We start from the raw sequence: 22,499 nt of genomic DNA on the forward strand, positions 1-22,499 counted from the left end.
CCGAGCACATGGATTTAGCATATGTATACTAAATTTAAGACACTACTAAATTACTATTCCACAATTAGTAAACCATATCTTTCATTCACAACATATCAGACCTATTTTTCAGTCGCTTACTGACACGGGAATCACTATTCCTGAGACACCACTGAATGTGGGGAGTAGAGCAACAAGTGAGTATATCCATTCACTGATTTCCTCTCTGTCAGGCTGCTACCATGTAACATCCCATGAAAAGTAGGATCGAGGGATGTTCTGAGAAGACTTGATGCCCGCACATACACACACAGACATAAAAGCAATGTCCTCGCTGGAAGTTTCCTATTCCAGTGAAATCACAAGGCTGGTTAAAATCAAAATCTCACATGATGCTTAATAAAGTGCTTGTTGAACTGAACTGAATGACTTTACACACCTGAAAGGGAAGTACATGGAAATACAAGATGGCTTATTATGTGGAGCCCAAGGAAGAAGAGCAGAATGAGTCATCTGATAACCTTTTTTTTCTAATAATAAAAATTAATAATAAAAAAAAATCTGAAGATCCTTTGATAGGAGTGTGCTGTAAGTGTTTAACATGCTAGGGTGTGGGGGGAGACTGCAGGCAAGACACACCTTTGAGTTGAATGTGCATTATTCACATTTTCTCCAACACTTTCTAAAGTCTGCACAATCAACAAAACAAAAAAAATGAGTCCAGATTTGTAACTAATTTCTAAAGGGGGCTCCAATACATACTCTCCTTGGATCCCAACTGCAGAGATACTTCTTCCCCACCAAAATGAAATGAAAGGGAAAAGTGGCATCCTGCAGAAGCCATTACCAAATTGCTGGGGATTCTCACAAGCCCTTTCTCTCCCTCAGGGTCCCCATTCTACACCTGCCCTCTGGGTGGGGACTTCAAAGATCTTCTAATTCAGGCCTGGCACAGCTCCCCAGGGTCCCCCAGGGAATCCCTTTCAGGAAACGAAACTAAGATGTTTTAGGATGTTTCCATTTGCAACATCTTCTGGGGTGGCTGGTGATCGCAGGGCATGGGACGAGGGGGACTACCGCTGGGTATTTCCTGCCACCTGCTTGGGTTCAGCTTAGTCTAGCCAAGGCCTCCCCTATTTGCTTTCACACCTACCTGCAGAAGGCTGGCTGACTAAAGGTTCCTTTCTTCGGCTGCTCTGACCCCATCAATTGGACAGTCCCAACAGGACCCCACAGGTAGGTGGCCTTATCCCCTTTAACTCCATCTAAAAGTATCAAATGAGAGAGTTAGTGTGGCCCAGCAGATTTGATTAGGGATAAGGAATAAGCATCTAAATCACCTGTGTTGGCAGACCTTTCCACCTTTATCCTCTGGCAAGTGAGAATAGATTAAGAGCAATTGGGAGATGGCAGAAAGAGCTCCATACTGGCCCAGGGAGGCTCTGACCTATAGGAAAAATCCCACACTGATTCTCTGGGGGGCCTTGGATCACTCAGAGCATTAGTTTACTGACTGTTAAAATCAAGCTAATAAAATTGGTGTGGGGAAAAGCACCTAATAAACCCTAACGCAGACAGTCAGCAAGCATCCAGCACCTATCGTGCCAGGCCCTGTGCCAAGCCTAGGAGATATGATGAAAGGCAAAAGCAAAAAAAAAAAAAAAAAAAAAAACCCATTTACAAGTAAGCTTCCAGTCTAATTCAGGGAGAACACAGAAAAACTATTTACAACCCAAATAAAGACTGAATAAATTCAGAGAAATGGAAATGAGAATAAGGAGGAACAGAAAGGCTTCTAGTCACTGGCAGGATTTTAGTTAAGGCTTAAAGGAAGCCCAAAAAGTCATAAGGCAGAGGTGAGGAGGAAGAACATTCTAAGCATGGGGGACACTGGCAAAAGTGCCCAGAGTCTGGAGATGGAGGGTCTTGCAAGGGACAGCCAGGAGGTCAGGGTCACTGGATCAAAGACAACACAAGGGAAGTGAGGTGTAAGGAGACTAGAAACGGAGGAGGGGATCAGGGTATGAAGGTCTTAGAATACCAAACAGAGCACTATATAGATTGTTATATACAGAGAGATTGTTATATATAGATTGTTGTATATACATATATATATAGAGAGAGAGAGATTGTTATTTTTTCCTTCAGTGTTGTCTTAGATCACTGTGAAACCTGGGAAAGAGACTTCGTAGAGCTATGTGACTTTTAGTGGGCATAGGCAAGACCCCAGCCCCAAAATGTCTGTTATTCCTCTAATATCATTACACAGTATCATTGGATTATACCCCTAGAACTGGAAGGGACTCAAGAGGGTCCTAGTTCAACTGATGGCCAAGGAGGTTTGGGGTTCCATCAAAATGTTACTATCCACAGGAGTAAAGTTTGACCCGTTCACCTCTTCATGAGCATTAACAGATGAAGAGCCTCCCTGAACAACAGAAGCTAGACTCTACCTGAGGTGGAACAGGGGGAGGGCACCAACACAAGATGTCAGGGATGTTAAGAATCTCCCAGGCTGAGTCTAAAATCTTGGTTTTGCACCCAAGGAAGTGACCTGCATAAGGCTATAGAGAGCAGACTTGAAGTCAGGCCCACAGCACCCCCCCTGTTCTCACAAAGTGGCTGCCACCTTCTGTAAAATGGCAGACCTTCCCTATTTAACCCAAGCACAGAGTAAGACTACCCCATGGGAAACTGATGGGATAGGGACAGAGAGAGCTGTGGAACAGGCATGTCCTGCATCCTGACATCAGACCATCTAGGGCCTGCTGTAGAAATGTATCTATCTCTCAATGCAAAGATACCTTGCTCTGTGTGATTTAATTCCACACAGAGATCAGTTTTCCTGGTGGCTTGGACCATTCCACCACAAGTACTTATCAAGCATTCTATAGCTTATTTCTATTTAATACCCAGGGCAGGGGGTATCAAGGGAGGAGGCATATATATGTCAAGGGATGGGTCTCTGCCTCATCCCATAGTCATTCACTCCAGAGGCATTTATTCAGCATAGTAATGTTTGAGGAACCACTGTCCCCTGCCATCTAGGAGGGGATGCCCTGGATAGCTGCCCTACATAGAATTATAGCCCTTTCCATTCATCATCTCATTTGATCCTCACAAGAATACTGAAGAAGATAAAGCTTAGAATAGGTGATCTCATAGCCTGGGGGAGATGGAGCCAAGTCAAGGATGGGACACAGCACAGGTTGGTAAACTGAGACCATGGGCTCAAATTCATCTACCTCCATTTGCTATATGTGTGACCTTGGGCACGTGACATCTCCCCTGGAAAACTGAGCTATCCGGGAGACCTCAAAGCTCTACATTCTTTTGCTCCTATGGCTCTGTTTTTATCTACAATCCCAGCTCCACAGGACTTTGTCCTGTTGTTTCATTGGAAGCTTACAGTTTGGCTTTTTGCGTTTATCTTAAAAAGTCTCAGTATAAAGCAGAGGTTCATCACCTTTTGGGAATCATGGTTCCCTACGGGATTATGGGGAAGCATATGGATCCTTTCTCACAATAATGTTTTTAAAAATCATAACTGAAAGAAATACAAACTTCCAATTACTAAAAATAAAGATGTCATTATTTTCCATCCAAGTTTATGGTCCCCATGAATTTATCCATAGATACCTTGGAAGTCTGTAGACCTCAAGTGAAGAACCCCTAGAATAAAGGTTCATTTTAGGATGCACAATTTTTTAACATAAAAAAAAAAGTTGTACTGATACAACCATGTCACTGGACACAAGCAATCTGCTAGTTCATGAACCGGAGCTAGGGCTCTTTGGAAGAAACCAAAGCTTATAGAAATGAAGAGACCTACCCAGCTAATGAATGACAGGGGCAGTTTCTAAAACCCTTTTCTGATGTTTTCTTTTCTGGTGACTGAAGGGAAACTGAGGGAGGCTAAATGAGCCTCCTAGACAGGTCCTTCCCCCCTCCCCCAGAAATACCATCCCATGCAGGCCAATTCAAGGATGTCTGAGAATAAAAGGGGATGGTCCGGGGGAAGGGCCTGGGGCCACAGCTTCATTTGGGTTGCTCTGTGAAGGTTTCATTCCCCCTCTTCCCCAGCCCCGACCTCCCTCTATCTCAGGTGTGCTCCCTGTATACCAAGGATGAGGCAGAGCCCTGAAATGACACACCCTAAGAATCGATCCAGAGGAGGCAGATTCAGAGAGAATATATGAGATAAGAGAAACTGCAAATCAAGTAATAGAAAGGCAGAATCTCGGCCAGAAAAGACCTCAGAGAACATCTGGCCCAACCCCAAACTGAACAAAAATCCCCTCTATGACACCGCCGAACAAGAGGTTACTCACCTTTGGCTTGAATACTTCGACTGAAGGAGAACTCACTACAGCTCTAATTAGAAAGGCCTTTTTCTCCTCCACCCAGCAGACAGTTGAGGGAGCTACCCAAGAGCTACAATATGAACTTTGGTTTTATATTTGCTGTAGTTCAGTTGTTTTTAGTCATGTCTGACTCTTCATGACCCCGTTTGGCGTTTTCTTGGCAAAGATACAGGAGTGGTTTGCCAGAGGCAAACCGGGTGAAGTGACTTGCCCAGGCTCACACAGCTAGTTGGTGTCTGAGGCCAGTGTTGAACTCAGGTGTTCCTAAGTCTGGGCCCAGCGCTCTGTGCACTATGGCGCCACCTAGTCGTCCCACTGATTTTATTTAGGATGAGATAAATAAACTTGATAAGCAGTATTTCAGGAAGAAATAATCAAGGTACCATCGAGGTAGAGGAAGCTGAGCAGAGAAAAGCCAGGCCCAAGAAAAGATACAGCAGAGATCCTCAGAGAAGCTGGCTTGCCTTCACAGACTCTAGAGTCAGAGCACTTAGATTCAAACCCTACCTGTGAAACTTAATGTGCAAACTTTGGCAAGTCCCTTCTCCTCCCTGGACCTCAACTGCCTGATCTGTAAAATGAGGAAGCTAGACTAATAAGAGTATGAACTCTTTAGAGGCCTCTTTTTGTATCCCCAGTGCTTGGCACACAGTAGGCACTTAATAACTGCCCACTGACTGACAAGAGGCCCCTTAGGTCCCTTCCAGCTGTAGCTCTAACAGCCTATGTTTCTGAACCCCTTTGGTGGGTGCACTGTTCCTGCCCCTTTGGAGGGCCACAGAGACCAAAGTGGAAGGAAGTTCAGAGGTCAGAGTTGCATCAGGCAACAGGATTTGAACCCACTACCTCTGACTCCATTGATGCATGTTCAGTGGCCAGTCCTGCCCTTGGATGGTCTTGGGCCTAGAAGAAGCCCAGCCAGAATGGCAATCAGGAAGGAAGGGTAAGGGAGGAGACCAATGAGCAGCTACCTAATGGAACAGAGGATCTGCACATGAGAGAGAGAACTCGGAGCTGAAGCTCTTTCAACGTGTTTTGTCCCTTCTTATAGGATCTCTGAGAACAAAATGATGACCCCAAGAAATTCAGTCACTGGAGCTTTCCCGTCTGATTCTGTAAAGGACCCCAGCACCCTCCAGCCAGGCCAAAAGGTGGTCTTCAGGAGAGGGTCCCAGTTACAAAGTCCCACCTTGCAAGGCTTCTTCAAGAGAGAGTCCAAAGCTCTTGGGGTAAGTCTGTGTACTCTCTCCAAAAATGCAGCCATTTTCTCAATCAATTCCTGCAGGGCAAAGCATGACCATCAAGGCTCATGTCTTTTAGGTGTGTCAGGGAAGCAGAGTAGAAACCCCTTCTCTGGGCCATACGGGCAGGAAATGATTGTCCCCTCATACCTTCACCCATAAAAATGCAGGCTGTATGTTCAACCAGACTGAGAACCAGGAAGGTGTTTTTATTTAAGGGTTTTTTAATGAGGCCTCTAAGCCACAGGAGTCCAGAAGGGACCTCAGAGTCCATTTAGGACAACCAATACCTGCCCAAGAATGCCCTCTGCCACACTGCCAACACTCTTTTTGCAGATGAGGAAACTGAGGCACGGAAAAGTTAAGTAGCTGGTCCAAGCTCCCACAGCCAGTAAGTGTCTCAGTCCGGATGTGAATACAAGTCTTTCTGAGTTCGAGGTGAGAGTGTCGTAGATACGGACCACATTCAGTTAGGGACTGCTCTGATTTTGATGAAGTTTTCCTTCCATTAAACTGAAATCTCCCTCTCTGTACCTTACTCTCATTGTTCCTGGTTCTGCCCTCAGGGGCCAAGTAGACCAAGTCTCATTCCTCTTCTTCAAAGACCTGAAAAATAGCTATTTTGTGCCCCTACGTATTCTCACTTCTCATCGAAGGGCCGCCAGCTCCTTCAACTAATAAATGTCTGTGGAACAGAAATTAAATGAGCCTCAGCACCAATGACCTGCACATAAAACTGCAAGAGCTTAATAAATGTTTCATTCTTCTGGTAGCCCTACTCTTCAGCTGCTCAAGCCTGATAGCTTGGAAGTGGCTGCTGTTTCCTTGGCTAAGCCTCCCTCCAGAATCACCTCTAGCAGGAAGCCTGCCATGGCTGTTTCAGTTAGGAAGCGTGGCCCCCTTGTTTTTGTCTCGGTAATGCAGCATCTCACACAGTGCCTTATGCGTATTATGCACGAATGCATAAATATTTCTTGAATGATGGTTAAATCTCAGACCTTAATTTGTAAGGTTCTAATAAAGGCATGATTCAAATACACATAGTGACAGTTACTCGTGCTTTTGTCTTGTCCTGAACTCTGCTACCTGTTGCTTGTACTCTCCTCATCTGTAAAACCAGGGAGAGGTGGACGAGAACATGTCTATGGCTGTTTTCTGATCTAAATCTATGACTCTCTGATCCATCAACCAATGAATTAACAAGTCTTTATTGAGTGCCTGCTGTGTAGCAGGCATTGAGCTACTAGCCACATCCAGGGAAGGAGACAACCTCTTCCCAAGGAACATACATTCAGGTAGGGATGACAAGGGCATATTTAAGTGGCTACAGAACAAATAGAGAAGGAATGATGCCTCCCCAGACAGTCAGTTTCCTGAGGCCAAGGACCTTATCTCAGCTAAACTCTGGATCTCCCCTAGCCAGGAGCACATCCCTACTGTGCCACAACTGTATCAGGGAAGAGGAATTTCCAGAAAAAGAAACTTCCTCTCCTAATACCAGGCAACAAACTCTCTGCAATATTTAGTTCTAAAGAGGGGCCTGGAGGACTAAGAAGTAAATGACTAGCTCAGGGTCATACAGCCAGTATGTGTCAGAGGTAAGACTTAGTTTCAAAGCTATCTATTAGGCAATTCTTCCTCTCTTGCACACAGTAGGCACTTTTCAATAGATGGTTTGTGAATGCCAAATGAATGAATAAATGAGTGGGTACCACTTCCTGTTCCTTTTTCATCACTTCATTCTCTCCCTCCGTAGGCTGTCCAGATCATGATTGGCCTATTCCACTTCGGACTGGGGGGGATTCTGCTGATGGTACCCATGGACACATATGCCGCCATCTGTGTGGCAGTGTGGTACCCTTTCTGGGGAGGCATTATCGTAAGTAATAATAATAATAAAGTCATTGGGTGATGCAGACATAGATTTGGATGTTACCATGAGAATTCACCTGATGGTACGTACATCCAGAGAGAGAAGTACAGATAGGAAAGAGGCTACTATGACTAAAACAATGCTACAGAACGTGAAGATACCAATGCTGTACTTAATTTTCCAACCTGTAAATTTAAAAATGCATGAAAACAAAGACAGTAGCCCTCCACTAATTACAGAATTCCAGAATCTCAGTACTAGACTGACCCTCAGAGACATCTAGTCTATCTTCTCCCTGACCATGATCACCCTTTATAACATCCCTGACAAGCCCTATAACCCATTTTGAAGAGAGGAAGACGATGAAAGGAAACCGGCGAGGAGGGGAACGGACAAAGCATGGCTCCTCCCCTCACTGCGTCCACTTTCCCAAAACTCATTCATTTCTGAGCCTCTTACAGTCTGGATTTTGACCAGGCTCCTAAAGGTTCCAGTAGTTCAAAAGGCCAGCCTTCCCCCTACTGTTCTCCTTCACTTCTATGCATGTTTTGACTCTGCTAACCATCACCCCTGGATACCGATTGTTCTCTCTCAGCATCTGTGGCAAAGCTATCTCCTAGTTCTCTTGCTTAGTCAAATCAACAAGCATTTCTTTAGTACCTACTATCTACCAGACATGGTGCTAAGCACTGAGGATAAAAAGAAAAGCGAAAACTCAATCTTTGTACCTAAGGAGCTCACAGTGTAAAGTGTAAAGAACTAGACATACATGGGATGGAAACAGAATATAATAATAATAGCCTTTCTGTGACCTTCACAAACACCCCAGGAGGCACGGGCTATTATTATCCCCATTTTGTAGTAGTAGAAATAGAGGCAGATGGAGGTTAAGTGACTGGCCCAGCTATAAAGCATGTGATGCTGGATTTCAATGTAGGTCTTCCAACTCAAGCCCTGAACTGTATCCCTGCACTCCCTCACAACCTCAGAGTAGAAGACAGGCAATCAGAGAAGAAGACATTAACACCTTGGGATGGGGATTGCCCTCCAGAAGCAGCAGCAATTTGTGAAGGAAGCCAGGGGAGCAGAGATGAAAGAGTCGAGTTCTCTGGCCATGGAGGACAGACAGAGCAAAAAACAGAAAGGGCAAATGGAGGACCAGTGTGGTTGAAATATACAGTGTGTGCAGACTGGAAGGAGCCAGGGATAAAGAGCTCTGAATGCCAGAGTCAACACTGCAGACAAGACACCAAGTATTTATTGAATTCCTACTACCATGCCAGAAACTAAGCTAAGTTGTTATTGTTGAGTCCTTTCAGTTGTGCCCAACTCTTCAGGACCCCATTTGGGGTGTTCTTGGCAAAGATACCAGAGTGGTTTGCCATTTCCTTCTCCAGCTTATTTTACAGATAAGGAAACAGAGGCTGTGTAAAGTGACTTGCCCAGGGTCCCACAGCTAGTAAGTGTCTGAAGCTGGATTTAAACTCATGAAGATGAGTCTTTCTGACTCCAGGCCTGGCCCTCTGTGCACTGTGCTGCCTAGCAGTGGGGTGAAACTCAAACAAAGATGGATCCCTGCAGCTGCATGACTTTGAAAACCATAAATTAACATTATCTACATTGATTTGTATTTTTATTTATTTTCTTAAATACTCCCCAAATAGATTTTAATCTGGTTTGAGCTGCCTACAAGCCTGGATCTGATACTCTGACACAGAGTGTATGAAGGGAAGGAATGTGTAATGAGGTTGAAAAGGGGTCTGCATGCCAAATACAGAAGTTTATATCTGATCTTCAAAGCAACAGGGAAAGGAAAAAATTAAATGGGGGGATAGGGAGAGTGAGGAAGATCTAAGAGTCGAAAGAGTCCAGATGCACGGTTTTATGGCCCCTTTGGTGTCTGCCTTGACTCCTCCCCTGTCCTTGACCCACAGATCCATCCAGCTTTAGCATGTGTACAAATGACTGTGGACTGGTTTCTGAAAAGATGGTGAATAATCATGGCCTTTTTTTTTTTTTTTTTTCCAATCATAGTACCTCACCTCAGGATCATTCTTGGTGACAGCAGAGAAAACTTCCAGAAGTTGCCTGGCAAGTAAAAGCTTTTCGTTTTCTTCAGAAGACTTAGGAATTGAGAGAGACTCTCCAAGGGCTAGCCGCTGATAATTTGGTGGTAGTTATGTAATTCTTATTAGCCAGATTCCTCAGGACATAAACAGTGACATGGAATGATACTGCTGGGTATTCTGAGAGTGACCTTTTTTAGGGAGTTAGAATCACTAAGATAGTCATTAAGGAATAGCTCCTGGTGCATCCAAAGCCTCCCAAAATAAGTATTCCTGGAATAATAAGCTGTGGGGGGAGGGGAAGGTAGGATAACTGCCTAGGAAACACAGTAAGAGTCTCTTTTGAGCAGGTGTTCTTAATCTTTGGTCTGTACAGTTTTTTTTTAAAAATATACTGCTAACTGTACTTCAACATAATTGGTTTCCTTGGCAATTTTATGCAATGAAAACCATTTTTCTAAGAAAGGATCCATAGCCTTTACCAGACTACCTGCCAGAGGCCTTGAGGATACATACACAAAGGTTAAATACCTTTGTTTTAGAGTCTGGAAATTGCTAGCTTGTCTTCTTCTAAATAAGAATGGAGAAACCCTACCCTCTCCCCTCCTCTGGAGTGCCTTCTAGAGAGGATGAAAGAATAGGGCAAGCAGAAATGCCCCCACCTGCAGAGATACAACTAGGAAACCTTGTACCTAGGGCAACGAGTCTGCCTGGGGCAAGCTTCACTGGAAGGGGAAGCAGATTTGTAGTGGCTTCTTATTTTAACTAGTGAAGCTCCTGAGGTATAATAATTATCACTTTCATTCGTGGCATTTTTATCCCCAACAGGCAGGCACACAGTAGGCATTTAGTAAATGCTGATTACTTGATTCTTGCTAAATAGGTCATCAGCACTGTGGTATGGCCTCACAGGACAGTCACAGAAGTGTGAGCTCTTCTCACAGGCCATTTCCAAAGACTTGTGATTTCCTTGGCACAGTGCTTTCTCCCCTGATATGAGTCACAGCCTCTGCACACTGTACTACACAGGTGTCAGGAAAGATGGGACTGAGAAAATTCTACATTGGGAGGGGTGGTAACAGTCCCCTGCAAAATCATCTCAGTTTCCTCTCAGTAAAACGAGGATTTCTCCCAAGGTTGTTGTAAGAATCAAAATACTAGAACATACGTAAAATGCTTTGTGTTGAAATTGCATATAAATGCTAGCAATTAATAACCATGTTAGTAACACATCTCATTTACATGAACAATGCAGTAGGCAAATCAAATACAATCCCCTTCTCTTTCTGGCTTCCTTGCAATGCTCCATACTTGGAATCGCACCTTCTGCCTCTCCACTCCCTCCTATCCCACCTGTGTTTGCCACCTCAAGGTGGAGGAAGTGCTTCCTTCAATTCAATTTAATTCAATAAATATGTATCCCTAGTCCCTCAGCACCTGTTCAGCAATGGGATATAAAGCTGAAATAAGATATGGGCACTACCTTTAAGGGACTTACAAATATTCTACTTAGAGTCATGCATTCATCTGGCAAACAACTGGGTGAGGAGCCTTCATAGGCACACTTGAAATGCAGATGTTACTGAACACCATAAAATATTAAGAAATTGCTTTAAAGAGAGGCCTACTCTCAAGGAACTCACAATCTATTATGGGACAAGATCCCAATACAAATAACTTTTTCTTTTCTATTCCTTTTGTTGACCTGAAAACTTGGTTAAAGAAAAGGCAACAGGCTAAATGCATATATTTTATGATTTAATTAATTAATTAATCAATTCCCTATTAAAGAAAACGGTAACATAATGCATTATGGAGCCAGAAATATTCTGGCTACCCAGTGCAGAAATCTTCTGGCTTATATACATTTTGCTGAGAGGAAGGAACTCTCCTAGTTGAACAAATCATAAATTTAGTAAGACAAGTCAATTAACAAAGTAATGTTGGTCAGGCCTTGCGATTCCAGGCTGGGTAAACATATGTCTCGGTGATAAGGAAGGAAATCCCACCACTAGTAAGTGGCAGGCTTCCTGCCCTAAACAGATAACTGACATAGGAAAGGGTAAACAATGTTCAATAGAAATTACAACCTAAGATGTCTATATTTTCTTTACCATTAATATGCCATGACATAGTATGTGTCTATAGATAACAAGATATAAAGGAAAGTCCCATTATTCAAGATAGTATTCTAGATTAAAGGTCTCTTAAGGAATGTAGAGTCAGCCTTGGCTGGCTTTGTTGACATAGGAAGAGGCATTCTCTGAGTTTGCTTCAGAGAGAACAAAGAGATTATTCCAAAATTTTATATTAAACATTACCACTTTTAAGGGTTGATAGAGTGGCATCTGTGATTTCACTGGTAGGAAAATCGGCCGATGTAGAAAATCCATCCAACAATGCAGACTAGTCACTCACTGGTAACATAAGGCCTCAGAGAGTTACCTGTGGAACTGAGAGGTTCTGTGATTTGTCCATTTACATGTGAGAGGCAGGATTTGACCCTAGGGCTTCCCAACTCCAAGGCTAGCTCTCTAACCATTATACCACTTTGCCTCTCAGTGATAACTGATAATGTTACATGATAAGGGTACCAAAGACATGGACAAAATGTTATATGAAGTCTAAGGGGAACAAGTTGTTAGTCTCTGGGGGAAACCAGGGAGAGCTTTCAGGAGGAGATGGCATTTAAAGTTGGTTTAGAGAACAGGTGAAATTCAAGAGGGTGAGAAGAGGATGGAATGGTCATTTTGGGCATTGGGAACAAACAGAATAGATGAAGGAGGATTCAAGAAGCATCTGTGTTGAGAAGGGTAGTATAGTTTGACTAGAGTGTAACATGGCTAGAAAGGAGGATGGAAAGGGAGATGATGGCAAGTTGCAGAGGGCCTTGAATGCCAAAGGGAAGAGTTTAAACATGCCTTCCCTTCAGGAAGAGACAAGGATCAACAACCTCTGAATGGACCTTCCAATCATCAGATTCTATTAGTCCAAGAGCAAGAAAGAGCCAATAAAAAGCTATTATTCTTTGTACCTCTATTCCAGGTCAACACGAGGCTTGGAATGAATGCAATAAGCCTGTTCTCTTCCATCTCTGGGATGATTCTTTTAATCATGGACATATTTAATCTCACTGTTTCTCATTTTCTAAAACTGCAAAATCTGAATCTTGGTCAAATGGAATCACATGTCAATATATACAGCTGTGAGCAAAATGGCCCATCCAAGCAAAGCACTAGCCTTGACATGAAGCCATACTGTCTCACTGTGAAGTCCCTCTTCTTGGTAAGTTCCTCCTGGACTGTGTGCAAGCACACTGGGATAAAGATATAGAAACAAAAAAACATAAAAATAGTCCCTGCCCTCAGGAAACATCCATTCAAAGGATGTGAGAAGGGGAGGGGCACAGATGTACACAGATAAGGAAATGTAACATACAGACCATGGAGAGACAAAGTAATTTCAGTGGTGGGGAGAAAAGCACTGGTAACCCAGGCAACTAGGAAAAAATGTGGTCCTGAAGGAGACTGGGATTTTAAGAGGCAAAGGTAAGGCAGGAAGGCACTCCAGACATGGGAAAGAGGAAAGCACTGAAGAGGTGGGAGCAGAATGCCATATATAAGGAACAGCAAGGATTCCATCTAGGGTAGAACATGATAGGAAATAATACAGAGTAATTCTGGAAAGATAGGCAGGAACCAGATTGGGAAGGAGTCCCCACTTTATCCAGGGACCCACTAAAGCTCTTCCAGAAAGACAGTGCCCAGTTCATACCTCTGTTCTGTGGGAATCAATTTGGCAGCTGGGTAGAGGCTCAATTAGAAAGGGAAGGAGCAGGAGGCTTTTGCTGCAGCTTGCAGATGAGTGGTGACCATGTGACTAAAGAGGAAGTCATGAATTTCATTAAAATGCCTCAGTCTCACATGAACCACTCTCCAAAAGTGAGATAGTATATTATGGGGGAGAAATCTCCCTGTCAGTGGGAAGGAGATAAGACTTCACACTTCTAGGTCCCATTACTCCAGCCTTTTCTCATCTACAACCCTGAAAGGAGAACAATACAATTATTGCCTTGCCCATTTTGCAGATGAGGAAAATGAATCTCAAAGAGGGCAAGGGGTTTCTTGGGATCACAAAGCTCCAAAGGGTCACAGAGAAGACCAAAACCTAGGTCTCTCCTGACTCTACGTCCAATGCTCTTTCCATATGCTCAACACCACACTGGCTGTACCCTTGGCCATATATCTTTTCAAAGACTCCCTCTATAGAGACAGACGGTGATAGTGATGATAGAGCTAGAGTTGACACAGAATAGATTAGATACAGATGGTATACACAGAAACAGATGACTGCTGCTGAAAATATATAGATATACACAGATACAGACAGATACAAACGCAGACTGGATCGTATAACATATCTCCCCCATTCAGCACCTTGAAGTGTCTGTGAGCAGGGAGGCATCATGGTGCAATGAAAAGACCACAGGGTTTGGCACAAGAAGTCATGGGCCCCAGTCCTGGTTCTGACCTTCACTAGCTATGGGATTTGGGGCAAGTTGTCTTAACCTTTCATAGAATCTCTGAATTAGAAGGGATCTCAACAGTAGTACATACATGTGAAAATAGTCCTTGCTACAAGGAGCCATCTCCGGTTCTCCTGATCTACATCTGGCCACTGGAGGAGAGAGTGAGGCTGGTGACTCTGCACAGCCCTGACTCACTTAAATCCAATTCACTTTTTGTCACAGCATCACCTTCCTTATATCATGGGCCTCTTTGACAGCAAAGGACAAACAGCAACCCAACTACAACATAAACGAGTGGTCATCCAGCTTCTGAATGAAGGCCTCTGAGAAGGGGTATCCCACTAATTCCTCAGGCTGCCTATGCACTTTGGTGGTTTTCATTGTTAAGATTTGCCCACTCTAAATGAGCCACTTTGCAATTTCTACTCATTGCTACTGGTTCTGTCCTATGGAGCCAAAGAGAACAAGTCAAGAAGAGAGCTCTCATGTCCCACCCAAGTCTGATCTTCTCTAGGCTAAACACCCCTAGTACCTTCAATCAATCTTTAAAGTTCATGCACTCAAGTCCCTTCCTGGCCTGGCTGTCCTCTGGATACTCTCAAACACTTTCATGTTCTTCTTAAGCCATGAATTCCCAAATGAGATAAAGGCTCCAGATGAGATCCAGGGAAGGCAGGCCACAGGCTTTGGGTGACTGTCCTCTTCTTGGTAGCTCTGCATCTCTTTTTATTTTTTTTTGACCACCACCTCCCTAAGTTTTCCCTCCCTTCTTTCAGCCCCCCCTCTCTTTTACTCTTCCCTTACTACTTCTTTCCTCCCTTTTTGCCTCCCCTCCCTTTTCTTTCTCCCTTCCCCTCCTCCTGCCTATAGAGTTAGATAAATTTCTATACTTAACTGAGTTTGTTGTTTCCTCCTTGAACCAAATTAGATGAGAGTAGCTCTCAAACTCTCTGGGCTCATCTCCCTCCCCTCTTTCCTTCTACTGTAATATATTTTTGTGCCTCTTCCTGTGATGGAATTTACCTTTTCCTGCCTCCTCCTTTTCACATCTCCCATTACAATCCCTTCGTACCCTTAAATAACATTTTTATCTTGACATCATTTACTTTATGCCTGCTCCCTCTATCTACGTATATCCCTTTTATATATCATAATAAATATACAATTCTCAAGATTAACAAGTATCATCTTCCTTTATAGGGATGTAAACAGTTTGCCCATATTGAATAACAAGTTTTTTTTTTCTCATTTACATTTTTTATGCCTCTCTTGAGACCTGTGCTTGAAGATCAAATTTTCTATTAAGCTCTGGCCTTCCAGGAAGGTCTGGAAATCCCTTATGTCATTGAATGTCCATCTCCTTGCCTGAAATATTATGCTCAACTTTGCTGGGTAATTGATCCTTGGTTGTAGTCCCAGCTCCTTTGCCTTACAGAATATCATATTCCAATCCCTTCGATCTTTTAAAGTAGAAGCTGCAAGGTCCGGTGTGATCCTGACTGTAGCTCCTTGATATCTGAATGGTTTCTTTCTGGCTGCCTGCAGTATTTTCTCCTTCACTTGATAGTTCTGGAATTTGGCAATGATATTCCTTGGTGTTTTTAGTTTGGGACCCCTTTCAGGAGGTGAATAGTGGATTTTTCGATGATTATTTTGCCCTCTGTATCTAGGACTTCTGGGCAGTTTTCCTTGATGACTTCTAGGCTCTTTGTTTCATCATGGCTTGATTTGTACAAAAAAATTGATTTTTTTTTACTCCAGTATAATGCTTAATTCTTATCCCTATTGAAATCCATCTTCCTAGGTTCTACCCAATGCTCTGAATTATCATGATCCTTTTGGATCCTTAATCTGTCCTACAGTATGATATCTACCTCTTCAAACTAGATGTAATCTGCAAATTTAGCCAGCATGCCATCTGGGTCTTTATCCAAGTGACTGATAAAGTTGTTAAATAGCACAGAGGCAAGCACAGATTCCTGGAACTCTCCACTGGACACCTAAAGCCACATTAATATTGAGCCATTAACAATCATTCTTCCAGTTTAATCATCTAATCAGTTCTGAATCCACCTAATTTTAGTCTTATTTAATCCCTATCTTTCCATCTCCACAAAAATAGCAGGAGATACTTTACCAAAAACTATGCTCAATTCAAGGTAAGCTGAATCATTATTCATGAGTTAGTGTAGTAATCCTGTCCAAAAAAAGGAAATTAGGTTAGCCCTACATGACCTATTCTTAATGAAGTAATACCAACTCTGTAATCATCATTTCCCTTTCCAAGACATCCTATTTCTTTAACAGTCCATTCTTGAATTTTCCCAGAATTAAAGTAGCTCACTGGCCTGAAGTTCAGAGATTTTCTTCTTGTTGATTGTTTTTTGAAAATGGGAACAGTATCTTGTGATACCACTACTTTTTAAAAATGAAACTGAGCCTCAGTTTCTTCTTATGTAAAATAACAGGCTTGGATTGGATGGCTTCTAAAATTCTATCTCTGATTCTGACCTAAGGAGCTAGTCTAACCTCAAATCCAATTATTTTCTCACTTTTCCTTCTCTGCACATTCTACAGGGAATTTTGGCCCTCATGCTGATTTTCACTGTTCTCCAGAACTTCCTGGTAGCATGCATTGCAGAGAATGAATGGAAAACTCTGTGCTCTGGTACCCAAACAGTAAGTATTGACCTTATCCCAAAGCTTTTATGAGCTATTAGGTATAGCTATATGCTCCATTCATGGTCTTCCTCTATCAAGGCTAGACCTGACCCAGGCTTATCCTTTGATAGTTTATGTTCAATACCAGTACAAAAGAAAACATTCAACAGTTAACAAAAGGGAGAAATTTACTTAGCCCCAGCAGAAGAATGATATTCAATAAGGATATGCATTAAGGACATACTAAGTTGATACAGGTGAACAAAGTGTCCTTAGTGGTTCATCAGTCAAGCATCATAAAGAGTACCTGGAACTATGCATGGCTAATTTGTACCCAGGCAACCAAGAAGCAAGGTCAGCAGTCTAAGCTGCAGTCAACCAATTCTTGCATATGGCCTCAAAAAAAAAATTAAAAAGAGATCATCCCAAAATATCTTCAGAAAAAGACTGGCTAGGAAGCAACCAGAATGATTCTGTATTGTACACTGGCTGCTGGGACCCTCATGCATGATTCCATGACCTGGCTGGGGTGGTTTATATGCTATTGTCTAAGCTGACGGCAATCCTTTCCATGTGAATAGATTTATCCTGTTGAATTATACTTTCCTACCATTCTTTCCCACCAAATATACAGTAGCATAATCTTACAATATAAACATTGACTTGACACCACAGAGCATTAGTTACAACCTGTCTTAGATATAACATCAGATAATTTAATTAGCCATCAATTTGAGCTTAAAACCCCCAATGCCTCATAAACAAATGATTTTTGACAAATGATGAGTCCTTCTAAGTAAAGCCCCACTCCACCCCTACTCATTCACCCCTACTTACTTCCTCCTGCCACACCCAAGTTAGTGGAGTCAGAGACCTGGGTTCAAATCATGGGTCTGCTACTCTGTAATCCTGGGGATGTTATTTATATTTCTCTGGATTTATCAATTATGTCAGCAAGAATTTATTAAACACTTACCCTGGCTTCAGTTTCCTCCTTTGTAAAATGAGTGGACTGAACCCTATCTCTAAAATCCCTTGAAACTCCTAATCTAGGATTAACTATGTCAACAGTTACACAGAAGAGGATGAATCCTGTATGCCTACAGCTCCCTATACCCTTTCTCTTCAAGACAACCTCCTACAGGTTCTCAGGAAGAGGGAAGGAGAGAAGGACAAAGAAAACATCCTGAGGCCACTATGGTCCTTTATGGAACAGGGGAGACTGGGGGTTGAACAGCAAATGACAGAAAATATGTTGCGACAAAAAGCCAGGATTTAAATTCAAAGATTTTATATGCTAAATTCTACTAATATGTGTCCTATCTAAACCTTCCACCTCCTACCACAATGCTACATACATAGCAGTTACATAATAAATACGTTGTTTTTAAAAATTCTATTTCTGCTTCATGCTCATATCATAAGGTAGGCCATCGTGCTTTGGGAATGGTTTCCTGTGATCCTTCATTTTAGAGATGAGAAGTTGAAGCTAAGAAGCAGCTTGCCCAAAGTCACAAAGTAAATTAGTAGCAGCAGAAATATGAAAGTGCAGGTCTCCTGATAACCAATTCTGAGCCCTTTCCATTTGAGCAAATTTTGTAAAGGGGATTTTTGTTCTAGTCTCCGAACAATCAACTCTGAGGTTCCTGCTCCATCCCCAGAATCAGAATCAGAGAATTTGTCACTTGTCTGCTACCTTTCAGTATAGCTTGACTTTATATATCTTCAGACAGATGAGAACAAAGAAAAGGTCTGGCCCTATAGGATGACAGAACGTAGTCATGGACACTGTAACAAGAATTAACAAAGATGTGCCATTTAACTATGCTGTGTGACCTTGACCAAGTCACCTACCCTCTCTGGGTCTTAATTTCCTTTGCTATAAAATGAGGGGATTAGACTTAATGGCCCCTTTACTCCCTTTAACATCTAAATCTATGGTCCTATAAATCCATTAAGTTAAAGATATAGAAAATATGGACATGGACATGACAAAGAACTAGGAAGTGCTGATGGTAAATTACTTACAAGAAAAGTAATCTGGCTTTCTGTTGCAGAGTGTTCTTCTCCTGTCTGCACAAGAAAGGAAGGAGCAGTTAGTCCAGCTAACTGTGGTGCCCTCCCAACCAAAAGATGAGGAAAAAATGGAAACTCTCCCTGCTCAAGATGAAGAGAAAGAAGCAAACTTCCCAGATCCCCCCCAGGAAAGCTCACCTCCAGTGGATGACTCAGGTTCCCCCTGAATGGGCTGTTTGGCTCTCCCTCTCTCTGCCTCCCTTCTCTATGTCTGTCCCACTCCCTGCGTGCCTCACTCCATCTTTACAGTGTGTATGGAAAAACTCGAATTCCTCTCCATTTCCCTGTAGGTAGCAAAATCTGACTTTGTGCCCTTAAAGAAAGGCAACAAGTAGAGAATAAGCTTTTTGAATATTTATTCCACTAAAGCTGATTTTTCTTCAGGTCCAAGTTGGCCACAAAAGCTTCTGAAGTCCATTTCAGGTTTGAGATTCTGTGACTCTATGAATGCCTTTACCTGGGATGGAGCTTCTTATATATATCAAAAAGCTCCATTTTCTTCCACTTCCCTAATGAGAGGAGAAAAGGGCCATCTCTGTCCTACTTCTTACATTTCTCCCATCACTTTACAAGCAACTTGTCACATCAAGGTTGCTTCCAAGAAAGGGTTGAAAGGATTCTCCTGTTACGTTTTCCTGTGAACTCATGCTCTTAGCTACATTTCCTGAGGTCTTGCACAATATACTTGAAATGGAAAAGACCTTAATATCAAAGATCATTGTTGCTGCCATTCAGTCATTCAGTCATGTCCAACTCTTCATGATTCCATTTGGGATTTTCTTGGCAAAGATACTGGAGTGGTTCCACTTCCTTCTTCAGTATGCCCTCTTTTTGTAGTTGAGGAACTAAGGCAAGAAGAGGCTAAGTGACTTGCTCAGAGTCACATAGCTAGTAAGTGTCTGAGGTAGATATGAACTCTAAACCTAGTACTCTATTCACTGTGCCACCTAGCTGCCCCATTAAAGATCATATCACTTTTAAAATATTTTAAAACTAGAAGAGAAGCAGATCTTATATCTTTCTCATTGATGGGTAGGAGATATATTCTTAAACAAACCAAATGTAGAGGCAGTTACAAAAGATTACAAAAAACTGAAATGTTTCAACACAAACAAAATTAATGCACCTAGAATAAGAAAGAAATTGATTGAATGGGGAAAAATATCTTCATATCAAATTCTCTGATAAGGATTTATTACCCAAGATACATCAACAATGAATAAATATATATATATGTACATGTACATATACATACACTCACACACAAATACACATACATACACACATATATATGTTGTCCTCTAGGGTTGCTGGGAACTCTGAAATTCAAGGGCAAAAGTGCAGGTCCTGCCTCAAAAGAATTTGACTCAAGCCTTCTTTCAGTCAGAGACTAGGTTTATTAAGATACTAGTTGGGGTGAGCAGGCTTTTATGAATCCAACTATTGGCCAGATTTTAAAAATCTGAGCTATTGTAATGCTTGTGGTGACAAGTGGGCCACACTCTTAAGGGATCTGAGCACTCCAATGGAGGCAAGATGGACCTTTTACACAGTAAGACTGTGGGAAGATCTGGATGGGATCTAGGAGTGGCCAAGAAGTCTTGGGTGACTGGGAGGTAACAGACTCAGAGGTAACAGAAGGGGTCTACATGAAATCGAGGAGTGATGATCTAGGGTGGGGCCAGTTATAAACAATGAGGGCCACAATGAAAGGGCAGCTGAAAGGATTAACTGGGAAGGGTTGGGTGCCCCAGGTGAATGCCAGGGACCTGGGCCACGTGGGAAAGTCCAGGACCTTTTAGGGGTCCACTATTAGTACCCCATCATTTATACACACATATGTATGTATGTGCATATTACACATGTATGTGTATATATGTGTATAAGAATACATGTGTGCGTGTAGATATCTATATCTATATAGATATCTACACACACACACATATTTCCCTAATAGATAAATGGTCAAAGAATATGAACAGTTCTCAAAAAATGAATCACAAAGTATGCATAGCCATATGAAAAATGCTCCAAATGAAGAAGATGTCCCAATGAAGAGAAATACAAACCAAAAGAACCAAGAGGTTTTACCTCACACCCTGAAAATTGACAAAATGACCCTAAAATGTTAGAGGAGTTGTAGAAGGACAGGGACACTAATACATTGTTGATGGAGGTGTGAAATGATATCACTATTTTGGAAAGCAGTTTGGAATTATTGAAGTAAAATGACTAAAATGCCCATACACTCTGCATCAAAAAAATCCATTACTGGGTTTATATAACCCAAGGAAGTCATAGATAAGAAGAAAAGTGGTCATGTATAACAAAATTTGTGATAGCTAAGAATTGAAAATAAGCATTTATTAAGCACTTACCATGTGCCAGGCACTGTACCAAGTGCTGAGGATACAATTAACAAAACAAAAGTCAGTTCCTGCCTTCAAGAAGTTTACAATCTAACATAGGAGGAGACAACACATAAAAGGAAGGAAAGAAGTGGAAGGAGGGTAAGGGGGGAGGGAGAAGATCAGCATGGAACTAATGCAGAGCACCTAGTACTGTGGAGCTGACACCAAGCAGAGCAGCAGATATGGAGCTAAGTCTAGTTTTTGCCCTGTATAAAGGAAGGCACTGGAACGAGTCTGGTCCTCCACCCTCCAGCCCTCCATTCACATAGGAGTAGAGGCTGAGAGAGGTAGTATCAACCAAAGCTAATGAGCAGCATAGGGATAAGAAAGAACAAGATGTTCACCAATTGGGGAATAGTTAAACACTACTGCGGTACACGAATGTAATGTAATATTTTTGTGCTATAAGAAATGTTGTGAACTGATCCAACCATTTTGGAGAACAATTTGGAACTATGTCCAAAGGGCTATAAAACTGTGCATTACCCTTTGACTCAGCAATACCACTTCTGGGTCTATATCCCCAAGAGATCATAAAAATGGGAAAGGGACCCACATATAAAAAACTGTTTATAGCAGCTCTTTTTATGGTGTCAAGAACTGGAAATGGAGGGGATGCCCATCACTTAGGGAATGGCTGAACAAGTTGTGGTATATGAATGTAATGGAGACTTATTGTGCTATAAGAAATGATGAGCAACAGATTTCTGAAAAAACTGCTGATGCTGAGTGAAGCGAGCAGGACCAGGAGAACATTGTACACAGTAACAGCAATATTGTGTGATGACCAACTTTGATAGGCTTATCTCTTCTCAGCATTACAATGATCTAAAACAATTCCAAAAGACTCATGATGGAAAATGCTATCCACATCTAGAGAAAGAACTATGGAATCTGAATGCAGATCAAAGCATACTATATTCTCTTTTTTCTGTGGTTTTCCTTTTTGTTCTGATTCTTCTTTCACAACATGACTAATGTGAAAATATGTTTAATATGATTGTACTTGTATAGCTTATAACAGATTGCTTATCATCTTGGGGACAAGAGAGGGGAAGGAAGGAGAAAAAAATTGAAACTCAAAATCTTATAAAAATGAATGCTGAAAACTATCTTTACATGTAATTGGATAAAATAAAATACTATTTAGTAGGAAAAATAAATAAATGTGTGAATACAGAGAAGCAAGAAAAGATCTATATGAATTAATACAGAGTGAAGTAAACAGAGTCAAGAAAGCACTACATACAATAACTACAAAGTAAATGGAAAAAAATAATTTCACACCAAAAAAATTAAA

At 41.9% G+C, this 22,499-nt stretch overlaps 1 protein-coding gene and 1 long non-coding RNA gene across 3 annotated transcripts in view; one reads left to right on the plus strand and one right to left on the minus strand.

Annotated features, from left to right (window-relative positions):
* LOC140524382 (uncharacterized) overlaps nucleotides 1-22,499 on the minus strand; it is a 58,497-nt gene that overhangs the window by 2,154 nt on the left and 33,844 nt on the right. Inside the window, exon 2 of the long non-coding RNA XR_011973702.1 lies at nucleotides 1,133-1,244. This is a non-coding gene — a long non-coding RNA (uncharacterized lncRNA). The remainder of the gene's footprint in view (nucleotides 1-1,132; nucleotides 1,245-22,499) is intronic.
* On the plus strand, nucleotides 1,051-22,376 carry MS4A1 (membrane spanning 4-domains A1). Of its 2 annotated transcripts, XM_072638761.1 has the most exons (7): nucleotides 1,051-1,215; nucleotides 5,395-5,572; nucleotides 7,341-7,463; nucleotides 9,492-9,548; nucleotides 12,569-12,808; nucleotides 16,629-16,730; nucleotides 18,770-22,376. In XM_072638761.1, exons 2-7 carry the CDS (start codon nucleotides 5,411-5,413, stop codon nucleotides 18,953-18,955), a joined length of 870 nt encoding a protein of 289 aa, XP_072494862.1. In that variant the 5' UTR covers nucleotides 1,051-1,215; nucleotides 5,395-5,410; the 3' UTR covers nucleotides 18,956-22,376. The 2 variants fall into 2 exon arrangements, with proteins under 2 accessions (XP_072494862.1, XP_072494863.1); XM_072638762.1 differs by lacking the exon at nucleotides 7,341-7,463.

The sequence above is a fragment of the Notamacropus eugenii genome, chromosome 2 (assembly GCF_028372415.1).
Source record: "Notamacropus eugenii isolate mMacEug1 chromosome 2, mMacEug1.pri_v2, whole genome shotgun sequence".
Lineage (NCBI taxonomy): Eukaryota > Metazoa > Chordata > Mammalia > Diprotodontia > Macropodidae > Notamacropus > Notamacropus eugenii.